The 24,634-nt window shown below is 40.9% G+C and overlaps 4 protein-coding genes and 1 non-coding gene across 9 annotated transcripts; 1 reads left to right on the top strand and 4 right to left on the bottom strand.

The window, feature by feature from the left end:
• Positions 1 to 910: 910 nt before the first annotated feature.
• Positions 911 to 16,853, bottom strand: LOC135346522 (titin-like). Of its 4 annotated transcripts, none has more exons than XM_064544166.1 (23): positions 16,730 to 16,853; positions 14,711 to 14,738; positions 12,701 to 13,230; positions 9,968 to 12,531; positions 6,491 to 7,960; positions 6,180 to 6,320; positions 4,940 to 5,004; positions 4,487 to 4,669; positions 4,140 to 4,194; positions 3,812 to 4,001; positions 3,606 to 3,656; positions 3,465 to 3,523; positions 3,323 to 3,400; positions 3,195 to 3,263; positions 2,874 to 3,043; positions 2,694 to 2,724; positions 2,564 to 2,638; positions 2,232 to 2,381; positions 2,070 to 2,172; positions 1,710 to 1,951; positions 1,477 to 1,536; positions 1,335 to 1,423; positions 911 to 1,234 (listed from the first exon to the last, which is right to left on the bottom strand). In XM_064544166.1, exons 3-23 carry the CDS (start codon positions 13,143 to 13,145, stop codon positions 1,093 to 1,095), a joined length of 6,432 nt encoding a protein of 2,143 aa, XP_064400236.1. In that variant the 5' UTR covers positions 13,146 to 13,230; positions 14,711 to 14,738; positions 16,730 to 16,853; the 3' UTR covers positions 911 to 1,092. The 4 variants fall into 4 exon arrangements, with proteins under 4 accessions (XP_064400236.1, XP_064400233.1, XP_064400234.1 ...); XM_064544163.1 differs by lacking the exon at positions 16,730 to 16,853 and adding an exon at positions 16,479 to 16,715; XM_064544164.1 differs by lacking the exon at positions 16,730 to 16,853 and adding an exon at positions 16,479 to 16,714 and having other exon boundaries at positions 1,710 to 1,933.
• On the bottom strand, positions 2,415 to 2,486 carry Trnaq-cug (transfer RNA glutamine (anticodon CUG)). The gene has a single exon. It is a non-coding gene; the product is annotated as a tRNA-Gln (tRNA).
• On the bottom strand, positions 16,845 to 18,269 carry LOC135346616 (ubiquitin-conjugating enzyme E2 N). The gene is made up of 5 exons (XM_064544304.1): positions 18,110 to 18,269; positions 17,724 to 17,825; positions 17,429 to 17,573; positions 17,109 to 17,249; positions 16,845 to 16,963 (listed from the first exon to the last, which is right to left on the bottom strand). The coding sequence occupies exons 1-5, from the start codon at positions 18,137 to 18,139 to the stop codon at positions 16,926 to 16,928; spliced, it is 456 nt and encodes a 151-aa protein (XP_064400374.1). The 5' UTR covers positions 18,140 to 18,269; the 3' UTR covers positions 16,845 to 16,925.
• Positions 18,270 to 18,368: 99 nt separating this feature from the next.
• On the top strand, positions 18,369 to 21,695 carry LOC135346574 (elongator complex protein 4-like). The gene is made up of 10 exons (XM_064544241.1): positions 18,369 to 18,539; positions 18,602 to 18,637; positions 18,786 to 18,907; positions 19,247 to 19,369; positions 19,498 to 19,613; positions 19,938 to 20,031; positions 20,381 to 20,539; positions 20,923 to 21,031; positions 21,110 to 21,216; positions 21,440 to 21,695. The coding sequence occupies exons 1-10, from the start codon at positions 18,392 to 18,394 to the stop codon at positions 21,572 to 21,574; spliced, it is 1,149 nt and encodes a 382-aa protein (XP_064400311.1). The 5' UTR covers positions 18,369 to 18,391; the 3' UTR covers positions 21,575 to 21,695.
• A 198-nt stretch (positions 21,696 to 21,893) lies between these two features.
• LOC135346612 (ubiquitin-conjugating enzyme E2 H-like) lies at positions 21,894 to 24,634 on the bottom strand. Of its 2 annotated transcripts, none has more exons than XM_064544299.1 (7): positions 24,266 to 24,634; positions 23,715 to 23,791; positions 23,449 to 23,575; positions 23,267 to 23,306; positions 22,967 to 23,019; positions 22,479 to 22,607; positions 21,894 to 22,187 (listed from the first exon to the last, which is right to left on the bottom strand). In XM_064544299.1, exons 3-7 carry the CDS (start codon positions 23,561 to 23,563, stop codon positions 22,069 to 22,071), a joined length of 456 nt encoding a protein of 151 aa, XP_064400369.1. In that variant the 5' UTR covers positions 23,564 to 23,575; positions 23,715 to 23,791; positions 24,266 to 24,634; the 3' UTR covers positions 21,894 to 22,068. The 2 variants fall into 2 exon arrangements, with proteins under 2 accessions (XP_064400369.1, XP_064400367.1); XM_064544297.1 differs by having other exon boundaries at positions 23,449 to 23,523; positions 24,266 to 24,632.

Raw genomic sequence — 24,634 nt, 5'->3', positions numbered from 1 at the left:
CAGTGTGTAGCCATTGCTGGGATCGAACCAATAAACTACAGGATACCCCAAAAGTCTACCAAACAAGGTACATAGGTTAAAGTCTCCGAGCAATGAGTCCAGCTCCACAACAGGAATAATACCTGTTTCACCATCCAGATCTTCTCCGTTGGCATTGCTATGACAATCCACTCTCAGTTTTTCATACACAGCACTGAATGTACTCTCAAGAAGGGCATGCTGGCTGCTATCTACTTTGAACACGCTTGGAGATGCCTGTGTTTTATCAATATTCACATAACAAGGTATGCCTTTCGTTGTTTTCCACAAATGGTTTAAAGCAGTTAGGTTTACGAACAATACATCGTCGAATATTCCAGCAATACAACAACTCCTTACACATTCCCTCATATTCAAATTCTTTAAAATGTTCATCAAAAGATATTTAAACTTTTTCACAGTAGTTAGTCCACAATCAACTAGGAGTGCAGGTTTGAATCCCAGCACCACAGCAGCAATGTCAGCCAACAGCTGTTCCTTCTTGGAGTTAGATACCACCACTCCAAAGGCTGATTTGAATGAAGACTTTATTACTAATTCCTCAGACATTTTAATTATTCGTGGATCTATGGGAGTAATATTCATGATCAATTTGTGTGCACATGCATATTATATGCCATCATAGAGTAGAAGTAAATAACTATTACTCCTATTACAATGGTTTTGCAATTAAGAGCAATAATTATAAGGTAATTATGATAGATCTATGTATAATGGGGCAACAATTATTAGAAAAAGGTGAGCTAGCCTTCAAATGTATAAGGGAGCTTCAATGGCGTATACCCACCCTGCTCGTTTTTATTTATTTATAATCGTTCTGTCCACAGGAGTATGTGCATAGGATTACCTACAAACCTTAATTTCCTGCTGATTCAAAATTTCAAAACAATATTCAAAAAATGCAGGTGTTCAAATTGTAACAGTACATGTAGCTACACAATCAGAAATAAATAGGATGATGATCACATACAATTATAAAAGATGCACGATTGAAACTGCTATATACTAGCTTTTAGGCACATACAAACATGTGACACATTTGCGTGTTTGTGGTTATGTGGATGATGATGAATCAGGTTCCTGTGAGTCAAGGGAGTGAAGTGAGGTAGATTCCTCTGGGGATAGGACAGAAGCTGTAGCACCCTCGTCCTCATCTATCTCTCCACGAACAGCCTTCTTCAGAATTTCAACCCACCTGCAGCCCAATGATGCATAAGGTGACCAAATCTATTCATTAATCAAGCCTGAATTATAAACTTTCAATTACGTATACAAACATGTATTGCATTTTTGACCTCTCTAATTGCTCCTCATTTTCAACCTTGAAATAACGTTTGCCTGCGCCAGCATGCTTGAGCACAAACACAAAAGGATCTTCATGTCTCTGTGTTAAACAGCAGTCACAAGAATTAGGATTACGCACTACACTGGACTTACCAGGATAGGGCTGACCACTTGATAGCTAGGTAGTGTGATACTTCTTTTAGCTGATACATCCTGATTACATTGGAGGAAAAACTTAATTTCATTTCAGCTAGAGTGCAATTTACACCTTAAGTAAGCATCAGCAGAGCTACAATGTACACATTATGATTTATGAAACTACATGACTATATGCACTGCTCATCTGAGACTGTTATGTAGCAAACGAAATGTAACACTGTCCTTACCTCATGTCTCTCAAACTCGTACAACACGAGGTTGTAGACAACATACCACCTCTTCTTCCAGCGTTTAGACTTAGAAGTGTGTGTCTGAAGGTAACCACTGATCTGAGCATTCTGGTCCCTAGCCTTGACCTCTAGTAACACGGAGGGCATGTTCACCATCTTTGGGTGCCCTCTTGACAACCTGCCAGGTCGCTTCACTGGAGACGATTTATCAGAGCCATCCTCTGGGTGAACAGAGGGTACTGTGAATGATTATTAAGCACACAAGTCGATAGCAGCTCTAATAATAGATTTCAAATTATCAGCACTTGCAAATCATTGCCTGGAGTCTAACTTCTTAATGTTTATCTGGTTACTTACCATTGCTGTCAATCTTTTCATAACAAGACTGACATACTCTGTCAGTTTTATTGTTCATGTACTTCAGAGAGGCATAGTAGCTTGAACAGTCACTACAGAATATCTGGAGGATGGGAACAGCTCAAACCTACTCCGTACTACAATATACACAAACGAACGAACCATTCCGCAAGCTCTACAATGATGTCTTCTTCGAGTTAGAGTAAAATGTACTGAGCATAGCTGACACATACTGACAGCACTATCAGGTAACCATGGTGGAGCTAGGTGGCCCAAAGGAAGTGAGTCTGTTTCATCAATGCCACCTTTATCCTAAAGGTTTAAAAAAAGAATATAAAAAAGAATAGGTCCTGCCGAGATTTGAACTCGGATCTTGAGATTCAGAGTCTCAGGTGCTAACCGTTACACCACAGGACCACACACCCTTCTAAAGTATTCATTTCGCTATATAATATTACAGTACTGCTTGTACACAGTACGTATATACATCTTACAGCAACAAGAATCTGTCTGACTCTCTCCCTATTCTTCATCCTTTCTGCTTGTCCCTTAATGGCAATTTCAAACGCCTAAGATGTTTCACAATAATTATACACAAGAAAACTGCTTGGTTAATTAACTCACTGTCAGCCACTGTGTCTTTTCCTCTTTGTTGCTGATGGGAAAGAGATATCTAAATTTAAGGGCTTACTTTGTACAGACACAAATATTCCATAAATTTGGTATGCTATTTCCCTTAATAATTTCCTTTAACAATTCTTCACGAAAGACTTCGCCATGCATGCATTTAACAAACATGAATACCTTGCTTCCAGGCGAAATGATTTGCAAGTGCTGATGATTTGGAATCCATATTTCATCTCCGGGTCATTGAGGGGTTCCACCAACATACCCTCAAGTGGGATCCTTTTAATCACCTTGAACGTAGTGTTAGCAGGAGGGACAGACGACGCGTAAATCAGGATGTCATTAAACTGAAAAATGGTAGCATTTAAGTTAGTGATGTACAAATGGTGCACAATGTCACACAACATCTTTATTTATGTATAACGGGTCACCACATTGACAATCGTCATTTGTAATGCCTTGTGTGGCTATACTTCACTAGCTTGTTAATATACTCACCAAAAAAAACATTCGAGCCTGTCTCTCTTTTCTTGAAAACTTCAGTAGCTCTCCCTCTTTCAAAAGCTTCTGTTCACATAAAATAAACATGTAGTAAAATAAACCACAACCCAACAAAGGGAACATACTCGGTATGGAGTAATGAGAGTATCTCCGGCATCACCAATCAGTCTCTTCCGCACTTCAACCACTTTACGGAAATTATCCTATACATTCAGGTGTGTGTAACACATCAAAACAGACGGTGGGTGCTCCATAGCTGCCACTCACCATTTGCCGTATTGTTTCATTCACGTGCGTGGCTGTGGATGAGATAGCTTCAAGCGCCTCTGAACAAAAACAATTGTACATGTATAGCAATTGTACATAATTATAGTGAGCTCATTAAGCAAGTATACAAGAAAAACATACTTTCACTGTCTTCTCTATCTTTTGAATCCTCCGGTAGATGTTTAACATAATCTGAACAAAACACAGTATGATAACCAATAGATTATTTTGTATGTGCATGTACGTATAACCAGTTCCACAACTGGGGATACAGCATTGGGTACAACAACCTTTTACACTTAGAGACAAGTGTAGTGTGTATTACGAAGTAGCAAAATAATGGGCACCTGTCATGAGCATTTTGTATCTGGTGATCCTCTGTACAACATCGAGCATGTAGCCAGCAATGGGAATACTGGCACACTTGGGCTGGGCCTCAAATTCATGAACCACCTCGGCAAACTGTGGGCTCTTTTTTGTCCACTCGTCTAGTGCCTTCAATGCCTTGTCAAACTTGCTGATGTACTCAGTGTAGATCTGGAGAGCATAATTATTATGTGTGTTGGCCGTCAAGAGTGAACAATGTTTATAATCATGATACTACCATTGCATTTCCTTAGAAAAAACAATGCAACCACCTAATGCAAGCTAGTGACTGTAAAAGACAGGTGTTACCTTAAAATAAGGAGCCCTGATCTTCAGAATGTCTCCAATCCTGGGGTCTTCATCCCTGCACGCATTCAGCAAGTTGTAAACATAATGATTAACTCGCATGGCATCGATTATGTCTATGATTGCACGTACATGTACATGTAATTAACTACTACCGTATAGCAGGTAGATTTGGCGATTTGGTTAATCAAGGTGCATGAGGTCACCAAAATTAAAAATCGATTTAGCTTAATAAAAACAAATTAAAAATTGTCAATAGTTAAATTGGTTTGTTCGCCAAATTTACCCACTAAACGGTATGGTAATTTTAGAGGCACGTACATTATACTAATTAAAAGGAGACCACCCACCATCTGCTCATTCTGTCTTCCAGGTCTTTGAGCATGTCAGAATTGAGGCTTAGTAGGCTGCTGACGTTGCCCAAGATCAGCTTCATGGCCTCATCCGGTATAACTGGCTTGTCATGAGCGTTGTTGGCTGAACGTACTGCTTGTCGGAAGTCCTTATCCAACAGAGTCAGTCCCTTCACAAAGCTAGAAGGATACATTTCTGATAAGTATATTGAAGAAGCTTATCGAGGTATTTCATACTCTATTACATGTACATTAAATTACCAACAGAATTTTGGTGGAAACAACAAGTGATGGAATTTGAAAATTATAGCTATACTGTAATTATAGTCGCTTGAATAAGAGACAAGCTGGTAATGAGATAGAAGCGCCTTTGAACAAGAACAATTGTGCTAGTGTACAAGAAATGAACAACATCAACGTTACATGATTTAATGGTATACATGAACTCACGTTCTCTCAGTGGTAAGGATCTCTCTGGTAATGTAGAATATCTTGGGCCGATGCACAGTTATATGCTGCACAAGCAGAAACATTCAATGGATAAACACTATGCGACAACTCAATGCTACTCAACGGTAGTTATTACAAACTAAACGAAAGAACCGCGAGTGCTGATGCATCGTGGAGGTACCAAAGCTAAATTATAAAGATAAACATTAATTAATTTGCTGACAGAATCCAGCTCAAAGAGTGGGTAATGATCAACTATGATTGTTGTTAAAAACAATGGATGCCAAAAGTTCAAGTCTAAAATTAATGGCTGCATCAGCAGAGCCTTGCAGCTGCCAATAGCTAGCGTTCTAGTGCAGAGCTAAAGTCTATTTGCGTTGAGTTCGACCCCGGAAGTTATGTGGTCAATTATGGCTTCATTTATGCTTTATGTGGTGGACAAGTATGCCTGGGACTTCTACATGGAAAATGTAACTGGTTGGAGCTTACCAGCTCTACAACATATAGATAGAAGCGCTTTTTAACAAGGAATCCAATGGTATATGAAACTTTGAATTTCAGTAAAGTATGACAAAGTTATGACAACTTTATGAAGGTCAAACTCAACACAAATAGACTTTAACTACTAAGTAGAGTAGCAACACTGCATGGACAAGTTTTTCTACATACTCTTCTGAAAAGGCTGCAATGGCATTCCAAGTATTAAAGGCATAACTCAAGAACGAAGCATTACTTTGCAAATCCACAAATTACAATCCAAGAAAACATGACTAGAAGCCTATCGAAACTTTTACTTGAAGTTCATTGATCCTTGCAGCAGTCTACACAGATAGACAGATAGACAGACAGACACAGACACACAAACACACTACATACCTCGCTTGCGCATGCGCACCGAGGCATAATTAACCTAGCTTTATTGGGCAAAATCTTTTTACAGCCTCTTTTACTCAAAGATAATATTTATAGAGACGAACACTATAATTATATTAGCACTCCTCCATTGACTAGTGGACAATAGCAAAGTAACACTCTCTATTGACATTCTCTATTGACTAATAAATGCATCAACCATGTGTACATGTAGCTGTACAACAACTATGAAGTCCTAGAATATTTTCACTAGAGACATTTATTTTGTTATTATGTGCTAGCCGTGCATTACTACAATCTGTGTTCAGCCCACAATAACAAAATCACTAAAAGAGGCCCAGACAATAACATTACAGCAAGGACTCACCTCAGGCTCATTCTCTTCGTCAGTGGAGCTCTCCCATTCTGTGGAGTACATGATGTCAGCATCGGAGTCCTCGTCCACAGTGACAGCCATCATGAGCGGGTTAGAGGAAGGGGGAATCGAAGCCTCAGGATTGTCTCCAACCTGCACATAATATACATTTACACTGTTATGTGTGCATGTGTAGCACAATAGCAGTCCTAAAAAATTGGGCCTCAAAATCTACTGTTTACTTTGATTAAAAATGGTTACACAACCATTGATCACGATAAAATTATCTATACAGCTCTAGTGTTTTGTACATGCATGCTTACAGCAATTAAACTCTGACAGAGTTTCTGTGAGAATAAGAACTTTGGCTGGCCACTCTCTCCTTGACTAAAGGAGCTAGTCCTTTGGTTCAGTGTCCAGTCAGCATCAGCCTCAGGTGACTTTGTACGAGGTTCCAAGGGGGTGGATGCCACATTATTGAGTGGCTTATGAGTGGGCAGAAGATTCGCAGTCGCCCCTCGCTTCTTGTCACTGGGGGGTGGGGGAGGGGGATTGATACGTGGTGCTAACCTCGGAATACCAGCCATTTTCTTTTTGCTTGGTTGCCCATTCAGTTTTCCTTTATCCACCACAGTTGCATACCCATGGGAGACCATTCGTACTGACACTGTCGGGCTCTCCTCTGGTTCTTCATCTCTCTGAATTGTGGAGTAAAGATGAGGGGGGCGTTCGTCTCGCAGGCTGTCTGTCTTCAGAGCGTCATTGATGTGCACCAAATCTGGAGCAGGCAGTTCACTGTCTTTACTACCATCGGTATGGTCATTAAACACCAAGGCATAGCCATCCTCACTTGTGATCTCATCTTGAGACGACTTGTGCTCAGGCTGCTTCTGAGCTGGTACTGAGGTTAAGATTTTGGACTTCTGAGGCACTGAAACTTTAGGTTTCTTAGCGGAATCCACCACTTCGTAAGTAGGGTCTTCTATAACAGGAGCTGGTTCAGGGGTTATTGATTTAGCCTGTGGAGGTGGTGGGGGTGGAAACGAAGGGGGCCCACTCCTTGTACTAACAGGGCAGTCAATTTTTTTCAGGGGTGCATTGTCAGGGGTAGTGGCTGTTTTGGGGAGAGTGTTCTCTTGAGAGTTTGATTGATACGGAGGGGGCTTATGAGCTACAGCCGAGCTACGAAGAGGTTTCTTTGGTACTTGTGATGGAGGTTGGTCGAGATTTGGCTGTGAGTCTGCAGTCTGCCCTACAGTATCATCACTACTAGCACTGCTTTTACTTTTTCTTGACTTTGGTCTGGTCTGAACTATGGCATACACGGAACCTTCTGATGACACAGTGTGCTCAATGTCAGCACTAGAGACAAAGGATTCGTCCACTTTATTAGTTCCAAATTTTTTATCTAGTGACGTGACAACTAGCCCCTCTTGCTCGTACAGAGAGTTCCTTATTGGAGATAGTGATTTATCTCGGCTCTCGGTTAGCCCTATATTACTAGCTTGTTCATTCGTGGTGGGGGAGGCTGAATCCTCTTGGAGAGCATTGTCTACAGGTCTGGAGGTAACCATGGCATACAGACCAGCATGAACTTCGTCTGGATTAGGTAGTCTTGCACGGTTAGTAGGTCTGCCTTGCCCAGACATTTCAGCTGTATCGTACAAGTGCTCAGCCGAGTTGGTCCTTCGCACAGCATTATTTTTCTTCACCTTTTTCTTCCTGAAAGAAGACCTCTGCTTGGATTTACCAGCCTCAAAGTCCCTACTACTTCCTGATGATCGCCTTGTCTCCTGGGAGTAATGGTAGAAAATTTAATACAATGTGATGTACACTAAACACAAATTCGTAATTTGCATGTACAGTAGAACCTCGTTAATCCGGACCCCTTTAGTCTGAAACCTCGCAAATCCGGACAAAATGGCAAACTGAAAAAGAGGAGGGGCTGTCAGTAGAATAACTACTGCGCATGCGCACTCTAATTTGCTCTGCTGAATCAGCAATAATTTTATTACTAAACTGCTCAATACATCACTCAATACAATGGCCACTGCAAAGAAAACGAAGAGAGCTCACAAGACTCACTGTATTGGAGAGAAAGGTGAGATAAAAGACTATTCTAGCTAGCAGCTTCCCTTCTCGCCACAGTAATAAGTAATATCACAATGAAGTGTATTTGTTAATGATATTCATAATTAATTAATGCCATCCTCATGTATTCGGATGGGGTCTGGTCTGGCTCTATTCGGATTAGCGAGGTTCTATTCTACTGTACCTGTACATGTATAGTCATTCATTGTGAAACAGCTTCACAATTACACTAGCCTTGTCACAAGGCCAATTTTTTGACTAACGTTCCCCATTAGCTATACAATGAAATGCATGAAATATGTGTATCCCAGTGCTTCATACAGCTAATTGCTTTACAATGGCAGACCGTCAACAAACGTAAGACAGTTGACAGGAGTAGCAAGTAGCAACATTATCCCCCAAAGCAGTGCGTGCATGTATGGGTACGTGAGGCAACATAGACAATGTTGCCTAACATTTGGTGCATAGCCTTAATCAATATGTAAATAAATGGTAACACTTTCTTTCAGTAGGAGTCAAAAATGGGAAACTTGGCTGAATTACTCCATAATTATAGTACAAGAGATCCACAAGATGGTATTCTTACAAAGGAGACACTGTATGCACGGAAAATTAACACATTCAGTAACAATAACACAATTCACAGCTGCAATAAGCTACACCTGACTTAACTAAGCACTGCGCTTCAATAAAAATAAATAAGTTGACTATATACAGTCATTGAACTGCATGCATGCAAAATGAACCTAAAAGCAACCTCAAAAATTACAGCTAGAAGCATAAAGCCATGCTAAAAGCACATACAGTATTCAGCAGGAGTCAGCAAATTATACACTCACCACAAACAAGACCTCAACGCTCTTGGTGAACATGCCAGCAGCTCCTACACTAGGCAGGGCACTCTTGGCCCTGAACCTCATGTCTTTGCGACGGATGGTCGATGTCTCAGCACCCATGCCCACTATCAGAAACTACGGTACTCCAGCTAGAATCAACAATCTGCACTAAGAACTTGCAACATCTAGACACAAATTAAAATTCGCACTGAGAAAGCATTAGCTATTCTACAGACACTCATCAGAGTCCTTATCAGGATTGGAAACGTCTTGAAAAACTACAGTGGAAATAGATCTATGCTAGACACAGATGCCTTAACTAAAGAAGCATAATTATGACAACTGATCTAACTGTCCAGTAGAAGCACACCAATTGTACATTGTAGAATGTGTACAATGTACATATGTATGTACATAGCTAATAATTATAATGCACTGTAACAATGCCAAGTGTCTTAATAAGTAGTTTCCTGTGTGGGCAACTGATTTATTACAGTGTACGCTTACACAATACACCCATAATAGGAGTAATAAGCATTGTGGTCAGTACCGTGTAAACTCGAACAGATGGGAGCATTCCATAAAGCAAGCAAAACAAGTTATTGGGCCACAATGGACGTACACAAAGTGGAATACTTTTGATGCATGAAACAACAATTTAAAGTACATGTACAAGCAATCAGACGCTTTGTCTAAAGACACAACATGCACCTCACAGCATTATGGTAAGGATCATCACAGAAACACAAAACACACAAGCAAGAGTTTACCAAGTAAGTGTTTACACTAATACGCCATTACCAATGGAAATAATTTTTACGAGCCCCTTGAACCATACACGTACATAAATACGAAGCACAGAACACAACTCACCAGTTTGGGACTTGCACTAGCCAATGGAGAAGGGAGCGGTTTCTGCAGCGTCTCTTGGATAGTGGCATACAAATCCGTGTCATCATCATCTAATGTATCCAATGCTGGAACGGGAAGGTCTTGACAAGTCCTACCAGTGGCTGGTAATTTCCTTGCCTTGGTCCCAGGTGACACAGCTGGGTTATCTTTGTTAGCTCGAAGGCTTTTCTTTCGCCAGTTGATCTTGGAAGTATCGTGAGAGTTAGATTGTTTCTTACCAAAAAATCGTAGCAGTAACTTAGGCGAGGTCCCTTCATGTTTTGGAGAGAACAAACCCTTACTCGATGGTGTTTTTGATTTAGCTTGTTGCTGACTACTTAGGGAAATGTCCCTATTATTAGTAGTTGGAGATGATTTGAGCAAACTTAGCCCTCTAGGCAGAGTGGCAATGTCACCAGCCACACGAGGACTAGTGTCCCTTCTTGGTAATACGTTATCATCAACAGCTGCCTGCACAGGAGGGGGTGGGGGAGCTCGTCGGGGGGGTGCCTTGCGAGCAGGTCTCTGAGGTACATCCACTGTCACTGCTTTTTTGAGAGACTTCTTATCAACCTTTGTTTCCTCTTGAGTGGTACTATCAATTTCACTTTTTAATCTCCTAGGTTTTGGTTTAGTCGCAGGAGGGTTAGCATCTTCAAGTAGACTCTTTGGTGGTGTTTTGGGAGAGTGTGGTACAAGTTCATATGTGTGTGAAGTTGAGTTTACACTATTGGGTTGTTCAGAAGCATCCAAAAGTGATTCATTTCTGCCAGAAACGTTGCTTAGGCTGCTCTCATCAATATCACAGTAGAGTGCATGATCATTAGCCAGAGCCCCACTAACTGAAGTCTGCGAGGGAGAAGAGTTCAATGCAAGGTTGCAGTAACCCTCTGCATTAGGATATGAGTTGTGCTTCACAGTAATGGTGTCTCCTTCAACCATACCTGCTCCGGGATTGATAGTTTCCTCCTTAACGGGTTGGTGCTGCTCAGGTGGTTTTAAGTCAATATCGCAGTAGCCCAGATGGCCAGGGATAGCGTGTTGGGGTACAGTGAACATATCGGTAGAGGAAAGAACTAAACCATCTACCCTAGGGTCCTTGGGACAATCTTCACTCTCAGTGTTTTCCGGACGTACGGCTTCAATAATGAGCTGGTTCCCATAGCTACTCTCTTCACTGTCAGGCTCGCGTTTGCCATCCATGACAGTTTGGATTTGATTGATCAAGTCGATGTCAACTTCAACTTTGGGGCTAATGACTGTTTTCCGTGGAGGTACTGTAGTTCCTCCATCAGCTGTATCTTCTTCTGGCTCGAGCATTGTGTTCACAGTTTCATAACCAGCTCTCTCCAGCTCTTGGTTCGACAGAGGAGGGGAAAAATCTCTCTCAATAGCTGGGCCTTGTCTTGATGGATATTGTGGCATCCCAGGTGCATCCGTCCTCTGATAAGTTAGGGGGGGTCTATATGGCTTTGCAGGGGGTGATGGCTTTTCAGTAGCTCTTTGGCTGGTCATGGGTACCAGGTCCTCACTGTAGGCAGTAAAATCATAGCGTTCCCTTTTAGACTGCAACTGGCCTTCTTTCACTTTCTGGAAAGCTTTCTTTGCTTTCACTTTCGGTTTGGTAGTAGATAATTGTTGGCGAGGCTCGTCACTTATGATATTGTACTCTGCCTCGACTTGAGCTCCACCAGCAAGTTGACTATACCCTGCCTGCTGAGTGGGGTTACCGGTAGGGGGAGGGGAGACAACAGGAACAGTGATGACTGAATACTCCTGAGGAAGTTGTAAGGGATCATGGGCTGGAGATGTTGTCAGATCATCGGATCTACTCAACTTTGAGTACTCGTCTGTGGCTGGGTGTGTTTGAGGAGTGGGTGAGTGTACAGTATGGTTGTAGTCAACAAAAGATAAAGGTGATACCATCGTAACTATTGTCGTTGGAGATACTACAGCATATTCTTCAGTAGGTTGTTGCTGTGGGACATTGTCTTGTCTTAATGGTACAGTATTCTCTTCCGTTGGGGTAGGTGGTTTAGGTAGCGATTTTCTGGGCTGGCGTTTGGGAATTTTAGCCGATGCTCTGGCTAATGGTACAGCAGATTTTTCAACATTCTCGCTTCCATTCCTTTCCAGTCCACCTAACTTTGAGTTCTCATCTGCGCCAGTGTGTGTTTGAGTGTTAATGGTCGTAGGTGAGTGTACAATATGGTTGTAGTCATCAGAGGACAAAGGACCTGGTGATGCTTCCCTCACTTGTCTGGTTGGAGATACTACAGCATACTCTTCAGTAGAATGTTGCTGCGGGACTTTGTCAGCTCTTGGTGGTACACTTCCCCAGACATCTTCTTGTGTAGCTGGTATAGCTATTGGGGTAGGTGGTTTAGGCCCGAGGGGTGAAGGTGGTGTTTTGGGTTGAAGCTTGGGAAGTTTAGCCAGTGTTTTAGTTAGTGGTATCACAGCATAGCCTTCGACGTCATCACTCCCGTTTGTTTCATAATCATAAGCTTTGGTGTAAAGCGTTTCGCTACTACCAACACTACTTCCTGCATATGGAAGCAATCTCATTGAATGCTTTATAAGTACATGTAGTATATACATTCTACAATACAGTTTAGCAGCAAAATTATGAACAGAGTCCTAATTTTGTATTAAAAAATCCTATAGTGATAAACAAGTGAATACACCGTGAAAAAAAGAATGATAATAACCCACCTTTTGGAGCAGAAAGTTCCATTTCGTTAACAGTACTCTCCTTTGAGTTGTTATCATTGGACAGAGCCAGTTCTGTTGGTTCCGGTGGAATGTAAGGTGTGTTTAGACGAGGCCTAGAGCTAATCGTGGCTCCCTTGTCCACCATTCTACCAGGTATCGATGGGATGCCATATTGTATTGGCTCTTTAGTCACTTTCTTAGGTCTGTGAAACTCTATAGATGGTTCTCCTTTTGCAGAGTACCTCCTAGGTGGTTTTTCGGCTGGTACTGGAGGGGTAGGTTTATTAGCGGATAGCTGAATAGGATGGTTGGACTTGAAGGTGGACACATCATGTTCCTTGTACTCTTTGTGCTTGCGATAAGGCACAGGTTTCATGGGGGGTGGTCCCTTCTTTCGGGGCATAGGGACGGGAGGTTTGGGGGCAAGAGGTGGTTTATCGGCCATCTTGGCTCTCTTAGGCTTACGAGGTAGGGTACTGAACTTCTTGGGCGGGACTTTATGCTGAGCTCCTCCTCGAAGGGGGAAAGGGCTGTAGGGATCAAGACACAACGGTTCATGAAAGCACAATTATAGTGTTGATACTAGAGAAACGCACCTAGCATACGAATACTACAAACACTGCTACAGCAAAAAAGAACCAGCTCTATGTAATTAGGCTAGACTCAATTTCATCAGTACATACACAGTTTATGCATCGCATATACAAGCAGATAACTGCTTCATGGTGTCACAATTCATCCTTTTAGAGGAATAAGAAGGTGAAATTTCAACATGCAATGTTTATATACCTACCTGTGTATGTTAACAGGTCCATGATTATTGTTTACTTAAGCTTATGAATGTTTACTCCAGTACCGAGTCCCGTGGCATTAGATAAGAATCATAAAGCAAGCTGAAAGCTAACCGCCTACACAGGCGGATGGTTACAGGGGCGTAACTAGACATTTTATAGAAAGGAGGTCCGCAAAATGTTTAACTGGAAACCACACACTCTAATTAGCGCATCAGAGTGCTACTGACCTGCTCTTCTTCTCTTTTCTTCACCAACAAGACACAGTTATTTTATATACCTAATTGGCTAGCTATAGCCAGAGCTATTAAAAGCTAGTGAGGTGAGTCACATGACACTACAAGTTCAATAGTTCAGGAGGCAAGGGCCTCCTCTGCCTCATTGCTAGTTATGCCCCTGGGTTAGCGGATGCGCAAGCAATACCAGGCCCTCTTCCTTCGAAGTGAAGTGAAATGGGCGTGGGGACAAGACTAGACTACACATTATGCATTAGTGACTGCTAGGCAATACAATAAGCCAAATCTGTGTAAATACAATAACACAACTTTACAGAACTTACACTACACGTGTGCCTGAAATATTATGTCAATAAGCATGACTTAGTGACACCCATAATATATGACTATAATAATGCAGATTATACTGTACATAATTGCACAGATCAGTGGCGTAGGCAGAGGGGGGCTCACGGGGCTAGAGCCCCCCCCCCTTTTGTGCTCATCAACTGCAACTTAGCTTGAATCACTGTGATCTGTCTATCTATTCTACAGTACTGCATGCATAGTTACTAGAATGATGTCATGTGGGCAGGGCCATCTGATGCGCACGCTTACTGCTGAGGAAAAATGATGTGCAGACCTTTTTTTTGTAGAATCTACAATTTGAGCCCTACCCTTCCCAAAATCCTGGCTACGCCGCTGCAGATTAGAGGGTAAGAGGTACAGTACATGTATATACCGTATTACTAGAATGTTTTGCGAGAATCAAACATTTGCAAATTTTGCGAGGGTTGATCAATTCGCAACAATAAAATCCTAAATTAGTACTAGTAAATACACACGATCCTTGCCAGAACGCAATAGTTAGATCGCAAAGGGTCAAATTTTCTGCTGATTTGGCTCATTCGCAAAGGTTTTTCACCCACAAAATATTCTAGTAATACGGTAACATAATTATGTAAAGGAAAAAAGTGCATGAAAACTGTATGTAATTAACTCACTCTTCCAAAGGCCTCCTTCTACCACCAGCTGTGGGGAGGGAAGAAGCCAATAACGAGTTAGCTGACGCAGGTATTTCCATTGATACTATCTATGGTAACTCACTCATTCAATAAGAGGAACAATAAACTGAACCCAAGTTCCTAGCATGCCATAAGTACATACATGTATTTGTATACCGTATAGCAGGTAATTTTCGGGGGACAAAATATTCGTGGTTCAGCAATATTGAGACATTTCGAGGGTAATATTTTCGTGGTAGCTGCCTGCACTGCAGGTAAAGGTAGGCAAGATCGCTTCATTCGTGGGTAAAATATTCGTGGTCAGACCTCCAACCACGAAAACAACGAATAGTTTGCCCCACGAAAATTACACGCTATACAGTACATGTATATACTCCTACAGCAAGTCTGATGTTGATTATTGCTTGGCAACTGCAACTATTCAATCACATACTTGGCAAGAAGAAATGAACATCACCATTTAACAGTCATTTTTGGAAATTAAAACCACCGCTTTACAGTAGCACGGCAATTTGAAAACAGACAACAAAAAGCAGTCACTAAACAAAAGCTGTGCTACAGGTAACGGAGTGACAGTTGCAAATGGCAACCTTAAAAGAACTCTTACACGGATTGCATGACAAGCAGCTACTGCAAATGTTCGGATACAGTGGTATAAAGACTTGCACATAAGCTTTACACAGTAATTATAACAAATTTAGGGGGAGGAGAGAAAGAGAGTTAACATTAAAGGTGCTACAGGGACAGTATATGTACCTCAGTAGGAATGTGTAACTATGCAAGTATGGCTGCCTGTACCACTGAGGGAAGTCACTACTGTAGACATCTTAATTGTGACTGGCATGGTTTTAATTGCTATAAAACCATACTACAACATATTGGAACTTGCCTTGTCTCCTGTGGAGTGTGGGAACAATTTGGGTGATTTATTTAGCTACACTTCGAGAACAGTAACAAAGTACTGCTACATAACAAATGAAAAACTTTAAACTTCTAAGGCTAATGACACACGTCCTGCTGCCAGTATAAGCATTCTAAACACAGTGTGATCATCAATAACCGATCACCATTCATATTTAGAGTGTATTTCTCAATTGGGATATAAATTTGCTAGCTTTCACTATCACAGCTAAGCATAGCAATACCGCAGCGCAAAGCAACTGGAGGTGTTGATTAGCCAACACAGGGTTGCGTCATCCTCACAATGAAGACTGGTTAGCCGAGCAAAAATATAACAGATCTTGTGCCAGTACAAGATTAAGTAACACGTGTACAGTAGGATTCTCCACTCCACATGAATAAACTCAGCTATATCACTGAACAGCCTAGCCATCCTTTCAAAGGTCTAAGTATCGAACACAAACATACCTAATCGTCTTGTAATGGCTGTAGACATTTTACACAGCTTTACCACCCATTAGGATGCACCAAACATCACGATTTGATTTCCCCGTTGACCACATTACCAACAGGATTACTACAAAATCAAGTTCAAATGCTTTGTGAGGAGTATTATCATGAATACCTTTCTACACATACCATATGCGCACACGTACACGTACATGTACACGCTACAGTTGTAGCTAGCTACACACACACTGCTAACATGTACACCCAAAGGAAGCCGCGTATCTGATACATTCAACTAGGCATTGTTCTCAAGAGTAAACACCTGAAAAATTGACGCAACAACAGTACACAATACTACACTTGTACAAAATTCATTGGAAATGTATGTTGTGCTTACAATCGGTGAAAGTGAAAACATTTTCCAGAAAGCCAAGAAGTTTCTTTCGTTCTTGAACAGTTGGTAAGGCGACCTTCAACTCACTATTCATTCTATTAGCTATGATAATATACCTCTATACCAGCTGGGCTACAGCTACAAAGCTGACATGTAACTGTTTATTTTCGTGCACATGCACACAATTACTAATTGTAGCACCGATTCAACATGGATACCTTGCACACGATATGTTACGTATTCTATTCACTTACCAGCTAGTGTTCAGAAGTAGATCAAATATCAAGCATGTATTTTTAATGCCTTGGTATGTTAGCTTTCAGAATCAATCCCGAATATCTATTTAGGTAATAATCGCCATGTTCACAATTAAAATGCACAAGAACATGCAGATTTGCCACAATGTTCATTAGCTACAGTACAAGCTCAAACATTATAAGTCTCTATTAATCATGTACTGAAAGCATGAAGCCTTGTCCACTGGCGAGCTGCATGGGAAGAAAAGCAGAGCCGCATTATTTTGTACCTATAATTATTGTCAAGCATTATTCTATGAAAACATGAACACACATCGGGAGATCTGACAATCGGAGTAACCTTATTGCCTAGATTTAATTTAGAATCATCACTCACCAGTTTCTATAGCCTTTGACTCATTACTTTTCCACTGTTCAGCAACATCATTGGCTAAGGGATCGTCAGGGTTAGGGGCACTCAATAATGCTTGAATCGATAGAAGCACTGTACGAATTTGTAGAGCTGGACTCCACTTATCTGAAAGAATACAGATATTAAAGCTTAGTGGTAAAAACAACGATAATAATGAACAACGTGCTATTCAATAATATTTTACCCTGGATTAGATATATCTTAGCAAGAAGTATGGGCAGTATTGTGCTAGCAACAATAGTAAACAGTCAGAAAGCATAAGAAACTGAAAGGTGGTTGGTTACCTTTTAATATATCCAAACAGATACGGCCCAGTTTGTCTATGTTCGGATGGTAAATCTTGGTCATAAATCGGACTTTGGGTGGAGCCATTGGGTATTCTTCAGGTAGAAACAGCTCTAATCTGAACTTACCATTCTCAAAAGGAGACTGGTGTGTGGGTGGAGGAAGCGGTTCATGTATGCATGGGATATAAGGCTATGGTAATAGGTTTTTGCATGAACAGTGTACTTCGCTTAGAAGTAATACACAGTCATGTTAGACAATAATAATTACATGTACATAGAGAAGAAAACTCACGTCTTCGGGTCCATCTACTGAGACGTGAAAGTACCTAGCATTGCTCTCATCCGGAATGGCTTCGATACCAGGTACTGGCTCGGCAGTCAAACGCTGTGTTTCCTAAGGAATAAGGAAAAAAGAAAACTGAACTAATTTTGTCATACATTTAACAAAAGGAAATGGTGAGCAAATGGCATGGCACCTAACATTTGCAATCGCTTGTTTAAATGGCAGTGGTAAACCTTAGTATTATAGTACTATGTAAAGTGCTTTAAATGTACAGCATACCGCCAGGAATTAATTCAAGCCTAGCCTAGCACAGGCGATTAAGCCATAATTATAAACACGTTTGTGTGTTTCCAGGTCTGGTGCCTGGGTCTGGTACCACAAAACTATTCAAATACCTTTAGAATCCTCCGAGGAATCCCTGCCATAGTGAATAAAGTTCTAATAGCTCAAATGTCAAACAAACAAAGCTAGCTTAACCAACACAGCAGTTAGTATAGTACAGTCAAGTCCAAGTGAAAAATGCACAGTCATCACTTCTCTAATTCAAGAGCAAAAAAGGTCATGAATATTAGAACACACAGTACATACCTAGTTGGGCGGAGTCCAACCATGCTTCGCCGGTACATGTATACTAGCCTCGAGACCAGGCCGATTAATCGGCCTGGTCTCGAGGCTACATGTATACAGACCATACTTGGCAAATGGCCAGCAGCTTTAGAAAGAAAGGAAGCAGCAAGTCCACTCATCTCAGAGGCACCAGACCTTCCCTACATAATACTCAGCTGCTAGTGTCTACTGGAGTCCCTTCTCTGGATGTGTTGCTGGGTATGTGATTGAGACTATTAATTAAAGTGCAGGCTGCTCTTATCATTCAGGCAATTCTGCAGGTGGAGGTCTTGCTGTAGGTACTGTTCTCCTTGTAGGTCAGTGAAACCTGTTTTGCGCAGTGTCGAATATCAATCCAAATAATTACGTTTGTCCATCATCAAATACCTTTGTCCATCATCAAATACCTGAGCACCCTTAGATTCATGCTCAGGATATTCCTAAACTATTATTCTCTTCTCTCAGAAGAGGATGTGTGTGGATCATACTCGCGTCTCCTCCTCAAGTACTTCCTGGCTGAAGGAGTAATGTGTGGCCACTCTCTCCTTTTGGCAAGTGCGTCAGAGAACCCTGAGGACATCGTTAAGGTGGGTGGAATAGGTGTGTGTCGCTAAATTTGTTCAGTTTCTAGTCTTGCTATAACTTTATCGGACATGCACTTTTAATTATCCCGGACACGTTCTTTAATATCCGGACAATGTTGAGCTTGCATTAGCTATAGTTTTTAAATATAAATTATAGCTAGTGCAACTGTTCAGTCGCACATTGTACTAATAAACTTTAGCTAGCTCGCATGCAGCTGCATGCCTGTTCTAATCATTCCAGATATCTCACTTGTGCTATAATGAGTTGTTCTAACTACACCTGGACAATTTCCATTTTTTGCTGTCCGAACAGGAGTGCAGTATCTCCCTCTTGTGTTGCAGGACTTGCCTGGTTCTGTTGAAGTAGAGCAGCAACAACAACATTTAGCAGCAATACAGGAGGACTCAATGGGAGAGGAACAGATGAAGATTGCATGGCGGTATCAAAATCAACCCAAAGTGCAGGTGAATATACTGATAGTAAGCGCAGCGGCCTCACTGTATATAAAGGATCCGCAACAGCGATGCATGTGTATGTATGAACGGTGATTGCAAGTTTATATGTGAGGTTGATAGTTATGTGTTTGTTGCAGTCATCCTTCAGTACGCAGTTTGGACACTTTTTTGATTTGACCACCCACATGGACCCTGCACGACTGGAGGCAGTCACCAGGATCTTCTTTAGTGCAGTGAATATGGCTGTTGTAAGGTGACCATAAAGATGTATGCAATGCATGCAGTGTAGACTAATTTTGTAGCTTTGTCTGTTGGCTTTAGCCTACAAACTGAAATTGATAATCTAAAATTAATCATGAGAAGGAGTACTGTAACAGTGCTTCACTTGCACATGTGTTAGTTATTATGCTCGGTCACATGCGCAAACTGTATACGGTAGTGTGTCTGTGTAGATTGCTGCTACAGCTGCTCAAGGATCAATGTGTGTATATTTGTAGCCTTATGTTATGTAGCTTTGGTACCTCCACTGAGGCATATAAGCACTGCGGGTGCTTTCAATTAAAAATTAATGTTGCAGCTCATCTGCTCAACTCTATAATGCATTGAGGGAGTCCATTCTGACTACAGTGAACAGTGAAAAATTCAGTGTTGATGAGCCGTCTAGTAATCAGGTGAGCCAAGTTGGGGGTTACCCGCAGTGATATCAGCGTCCGGGTAGGGATCATCAAACCATAATTATTATGGTGTCGTATTAAATTGTGAAAACAATGCGTAGTTTAAAAGAGACGAGGGCATACAACGAAAATACAAGCGCTTCTCTTAGTATTATATACCTACAAGTACCAGCTACACCCTAAGACATGTACAAGTACAAATCTGTTTTAGTAACTTCATGTGCCATTGAATGAGTCACACTCAAATTAGGTAAAGGTCATCCACCACTCATTTGCAACTTGTCTTAGTCTTTACTATTCCAATGGTATGAGATTCACTGTACGTGTGCCTCTCTGCCCCACACAGAGCGGAATTCTGAGAGTGGGTGTCCAGTCCATGGGGAGTCCCTTGTGGCTGGATGAGGGCGACGACCCATCCCTCCCACAGTTCCTGCATGCTCTCAGAGGCCTACTCAGGAAAGCACATGCTGTGGCCGTTCTCACAGTACCTACACATCTCATGCAGGTGTGTAAGGTACAATTTTATTAACTTAGTAGGTTATATAGTAGGTTGCAGCAGGGATGATTTAGTGTTACATTCAGTAGAACGTATATGAATCAGGACACCTGAAATATTAATACTTGTATATAGCTTTTGTTTGCATATAATTTTATTTTGACACTGTTGTTATAAAGTGTATAAATGTAAGAATGAAAGCACTGTCCTTGGTAGGGAGCTAGGTAGTTTTATACTCGTTTGTCTAGCCTTTATGTATAGGAGAATGTTGTTCAACCACACCCTTACTCTATCATGCTATTGACTGACAGCTTTTACTGCACATCAACCAAATACACCCTTGGTGTGTGCTAGTCAAACACTGTGTTTTTACTAGTGTGTCTCTGTTACAGGACAGTGCCCACGTGAGTCGACTGGAGAGACTTAGTGATGCTGTCATTCACTTGGAGTCATTTGCCGGTTCTGAGAAAGAGCAGAATCCTCTGTATAGAGATTATCATGGTGCATATCATTCCTTTCACTGTAGTTACCTATAGTCTTTATAAATATGGTGTCTCAGTTAAATGCTCTGCTTATCAGGTTTGTTTCATCTTCGCAAAATCCCACGCCTTAATTCTCTGGTTGGTCATTTTCCGGAAACAATGGACTTGGCATTCAAGTTGAAAAAAAAGAAGTTTTTGATTGAGGTATAATTTTATGCTTTGATCTATTTTTACTCGAATCCCCTCCATAAATTGTTGGGAACATGAATTTGTACGGGTACATGTAGCTAAGGCAATATAATTTATGTTTTATGTTTTTCGTGAAAGTCTTCGATCACTTCACACCTAAGATAATTTTTGTTTGTTTGGGCAATGTTGCACCAGCGTGGCAAATCAGCTCCTTCGGTAATTATGTATTTCTCTGCAGAAACTTCATCTTCCTCCTGAGCTCTCAGAAACTGCTAGCAGGTCTCAAGAAGATACAAAAACTGTACCATTGACGACAGCTGATAGTAGATCTAACAGGTCTATTTTGAGTTTGTCTAAAAAGATTGATTTTTGAGTCTGTGTGTACACTCTCTTGGGGTCTATAAAGCCACATGTGTTCGTAAAAGTAATAAACATAAATGTGTCTGTGTAATTTATGTTATTTCGAGATGATACACTTAATGGACACGTTGAAATGGTGTGCTTTAATTTAGTAATACATACATATATATATAGGTCACTTGTACATAAGTAAAAAATAATTATGTGCACTATACGGCTGTACAGTGTACAGGCAGCATTTTCGCGCTTTTTACCGTGCCAAAAGCTGTTTATTGGCCGGTAGTAGATTGTGGTCAAGGGGCCTTTACTCATAGCCATGTAATAACTATCACTTGGTGAAGAATCTGATGATAGTAAAATATTCAGCATAAATGGCGGCGGCCTAATGTGTGTACATCAAATCAGGCTTAGAATAAAAACAAATGCTGAAATATGAAGCTTTGAACAACACCCAGACATTACGTATTCTCTTACTGATACTGACACTGACAGATGAAAGATGGTATGCTATAGTTCCATGTCTTGTATTTCATCATCAGACAAATCACTCATTTCACTCGCACTTGAGCTAGAGTCCTCCTCAGTTTGTCGAAGTACTTCTTCTGTTGCATACTTTTTTATGTGATCTACAAAAACAAACATTATACATCCAGTTGAGACTCGGATAAGTAATACTCGTAAAACCACTAACTAACTACGTTGTAAGTCATGTTATTATTATACTACATGTACATGTATGAAATTCAGACAATGTTTTGATTGTGTGGAAATTGGAGCCACAACACAGATATCCCAGAGCTTAAGGATGTTTGAACTTACTTTTACATTGTACAAAGTGCCAATATCTTAGCTCATCCAATAATTATGACAATTCAGAGCAAAATAAATCAATAAGATGTGCAGCGATTATGGTTCACCTAAGACCTTCCGTTTGAAATCATCAGGTTTATGAAGATAAAGTGCAGCTGCGTCTCCATTCAAGGGGTCAGTAGGGTTTGGGTAGGACAACAGTTGAGGTAGGAATGACTCAAAGATGTTTGACAGATCTAACATTAAGACAAGTGCATGGTTATTGTTGCTTAAAATTAAACGCAACAAAATGACACTAATACATGTAGTGGGGGTGGGGGGGGGGGGAGGTACAATGATTAGTTTGTTAACAGGCTATATACTACATTGTCTAGGCCATACTTCCTGAAATCCCATGGTGGTGATAATCACGAACTGTGTCACTAACTAAACCACAGGCTACATATTCATACCAAGAAAAGACCCATTCCATATGCTCCATGCTTGCCACACACAGCTATCAGCTGTTACCTACGATCATAGTAATAATAGTTTACTTGCCTCCCTAAACCACAGTAACCAAAAACTAGCATCCCATTTCAGAAAATAGGCTTACCATACAGAGCAGTCCAAGCTTGATTGATAACGTCTAAACATACTGAACCTGACCTAAGGTGTAGAGCATACAGTCACAATGATGTACGTATAGTACTCAGGAATGACGTACTGTATAATACATGTAGCACTTGTATGAAAAATGCACTTGTATTGTGACTTCCTAATCATCAACTCCCACGGAGACCACAAAGTATTGTTCTTAGCAAATGTTTTAATTCCTAGTCTTAGTTTCTATTATGTACATCCAAGTAGCGGTCGTGATGTTGACACAAGTTTTAGTCTGAACCAAGCAACTTACGATTCATCAATGTTCGGATGGAATATCCTATTCATAAAACCTGTGTGTACACGTTTGTGAGTAAACTGTGCCTTTAGTAAAAAAAACTAACGGTCACATGCTCAGTTATCACAATTTCATGCATAAGAGTAAAGTGTTAAAGACAATACCCAAACACATATGACAGCATGGTTGCGACGTACCTATTGAAGGAGACTTAAAGGGGTACTTGTCAGGAAGATCAACACGCACGTTCCATACACCACCTTCATAGGGAGCTGCACATTGGAGCCATACAAAGAACAAGCTGTCAAGCATGTTAGCGTCGATCTGGCACAATATAATTATGCAATGAGCTTCAGTAGGTAAGTATTATAGCATATTATGCAAGTTGCATCGGAGTTAACATGTTACTGTATACGTATACAATGGACAGTGAGTGGTAACTGACGGATATGACTTTACTCACTTCCTGACGGTCCAAAGAACTTGACTACAAACTCATTCAATCCTCCCAATATGGTCACCTGGTGCTTGCTCTCAATCCTAATGGTTAGATTACGTCTTATTGGCTAGACTAACATGCATACACCGTCATATTAAGACACTAGCAACCACACCGAGGCATAATAAATGTACTCAATACAGGTGCCCTAAAGTACGCAACAGCTGTTACTAGCTTTGATATTTAAGCTATGAGAAATGTTCTAAACATTATGGGTATGATTTTAGTGTGTTTCTAGGTGGGGGTAACTACTCTATTACGCAACATGTGCCAACCATAACACACAAAAAGTCCAGAACAATGAGTTAACACAGGTGTAATGTATCATCATAAGGAATGTGGAAACTCGATGAGCCAACAGGACCACTACATCATGCACATGAACAACATTAATTACCTAAGCTACATGTATGATGTATGACTGGCGTATCCGTACTTACGTATACCATGTACACGTAGCTCAAGTATTTGCTACATGCTATAATTATGTATTTAATAAGTACAGCTAGACTCACAGTTTCACAACATCTGTGTCCATCCGTCTCTTTCCGGCTGCTGGGGACGACATCTCTTCTCACACTACTTTCACAGTTCGACAAATTATCCAAAGGTGGAAATGGACTTCAAACACTCCCAGCTAGCTAGGTATTACACTTAGATAAGCAAAACTTTAGGGAAATGTGCAAATACTATGAAAACTTGCACTGTAGGAGGTCGGTTTGAAAACTGTTCCCTTTCTGCCTGTAGTATGGTCACAAAAAACGTCCAATATTCAATCACAGAGAAACAGGGGTTATAAAAACGGGAACATCTGTTTCTAGGTACGGATACAGTACACTTTTACTTGCAAAACTGTGAGGTGTGTAAACAAACTACGTCATTAA

Source organism: Halichondria panicea, chromosome 13 (genome assembly GCF_963675165.1).
Source record: "Halichondria panicea chromosome 13, odHalPani1.1, whole genome shotgun sequence".
Classification (NCBI taxonomy): domain Eukaryota; kingdom Metazoa; phylum Porifera; class Demospongiae; order Suberitida; family Halichondriidae; genus Halichondria; species Halichondria panicea.
The sequence above is the reverse complement of the archived record's forward strand: the minus strand, read 5'-3'. Positions and strand labels throughout refer to the sequence as shown.

Bases quoted from the DNA above. Each gene is read 5' to 3' on its own strand.
- LOC135346522 (XM_064544163.1), bottom strand. From the start codon at position 16,569: ATGAATAGTGAGTTGAAGGTCGCCTTACCAACTGTTCAAGAACGAAAG. The intron at 4,195-4,486 runs GTGGGTGGTCTC...GAATGCGTGCAG, and splicing joins GAAGACAGAATGAGCAGATG to GGATGAAGACCCCAGGATTG. The intron at 3,401-3,464 runs GTGAGTGGCAGC...CTGAATGTATAG, and splicing joins ATGAAACAATACGGCAAATG to GATAATTTCCGTAAAGTGGT.
- LOC135346616 (XM_064544304.1), bottom strand. From the start codon at position 18,139: ATGGCAGGGATTCCTCGGAGGATTCTAAAG. The intron at 17,574-17,723 runs GTGAGTTTTCTT...CCCACACACCAG, and splicing joins CAGTAGATGGACCCGAAGAC to TCTCCTTTTGAGAATGGTAA. The intron at 16,964-17,108 runs GTGAGTGATGAT...CTTCCCATGCAG, and splicing joins GTCAAAGGCTATAGAAACTG to CTCGCCAGTGGACAAGGCTT.
- LOC135346574 (XM_064544241.1), top strand. From the start codon at position 18,392: ATGTATACAGACCATACTTGGCAAATGGCCAGCAGCTTTAGAAAGAAA. The intron at 19,370-19,497 runs GTGAATATACTG...TGTTTGTTGCAG, and splicing joins AAAATCAACCCAAAGTGCAG to TCATCCTTCAGTACGCAGTT. The intron at 21,032-21,109 runs GTGCATATCATT...TCTGCTTATCAG, and splicing joins TCTGTATAGAGATTATCATG to GTTTGTTTCATCTTCGCAAA.
- LOC135346612 (XM_064544297.1), bottom strand. From the start codon at position 24,318: ATGTCGTCCCCAGCAGCCGGAAAGAGACGGATGGACACAGATGTTGTG. The intron at 23,020-23,266 runs GTAAGTTGCTTG...TCTACACCTTAG, and splicing joins CATCCGAACATTGATGAATC to GTCAGGTTCAGTATGTTTAG. The intron at 22,188-22,478 runs GTGAACCATAAT...TTGTTTTTGTAG, and splicing joins TTTCAAACGGAAGGTCTTAG to ATCACATAAAAAAGTATGCA.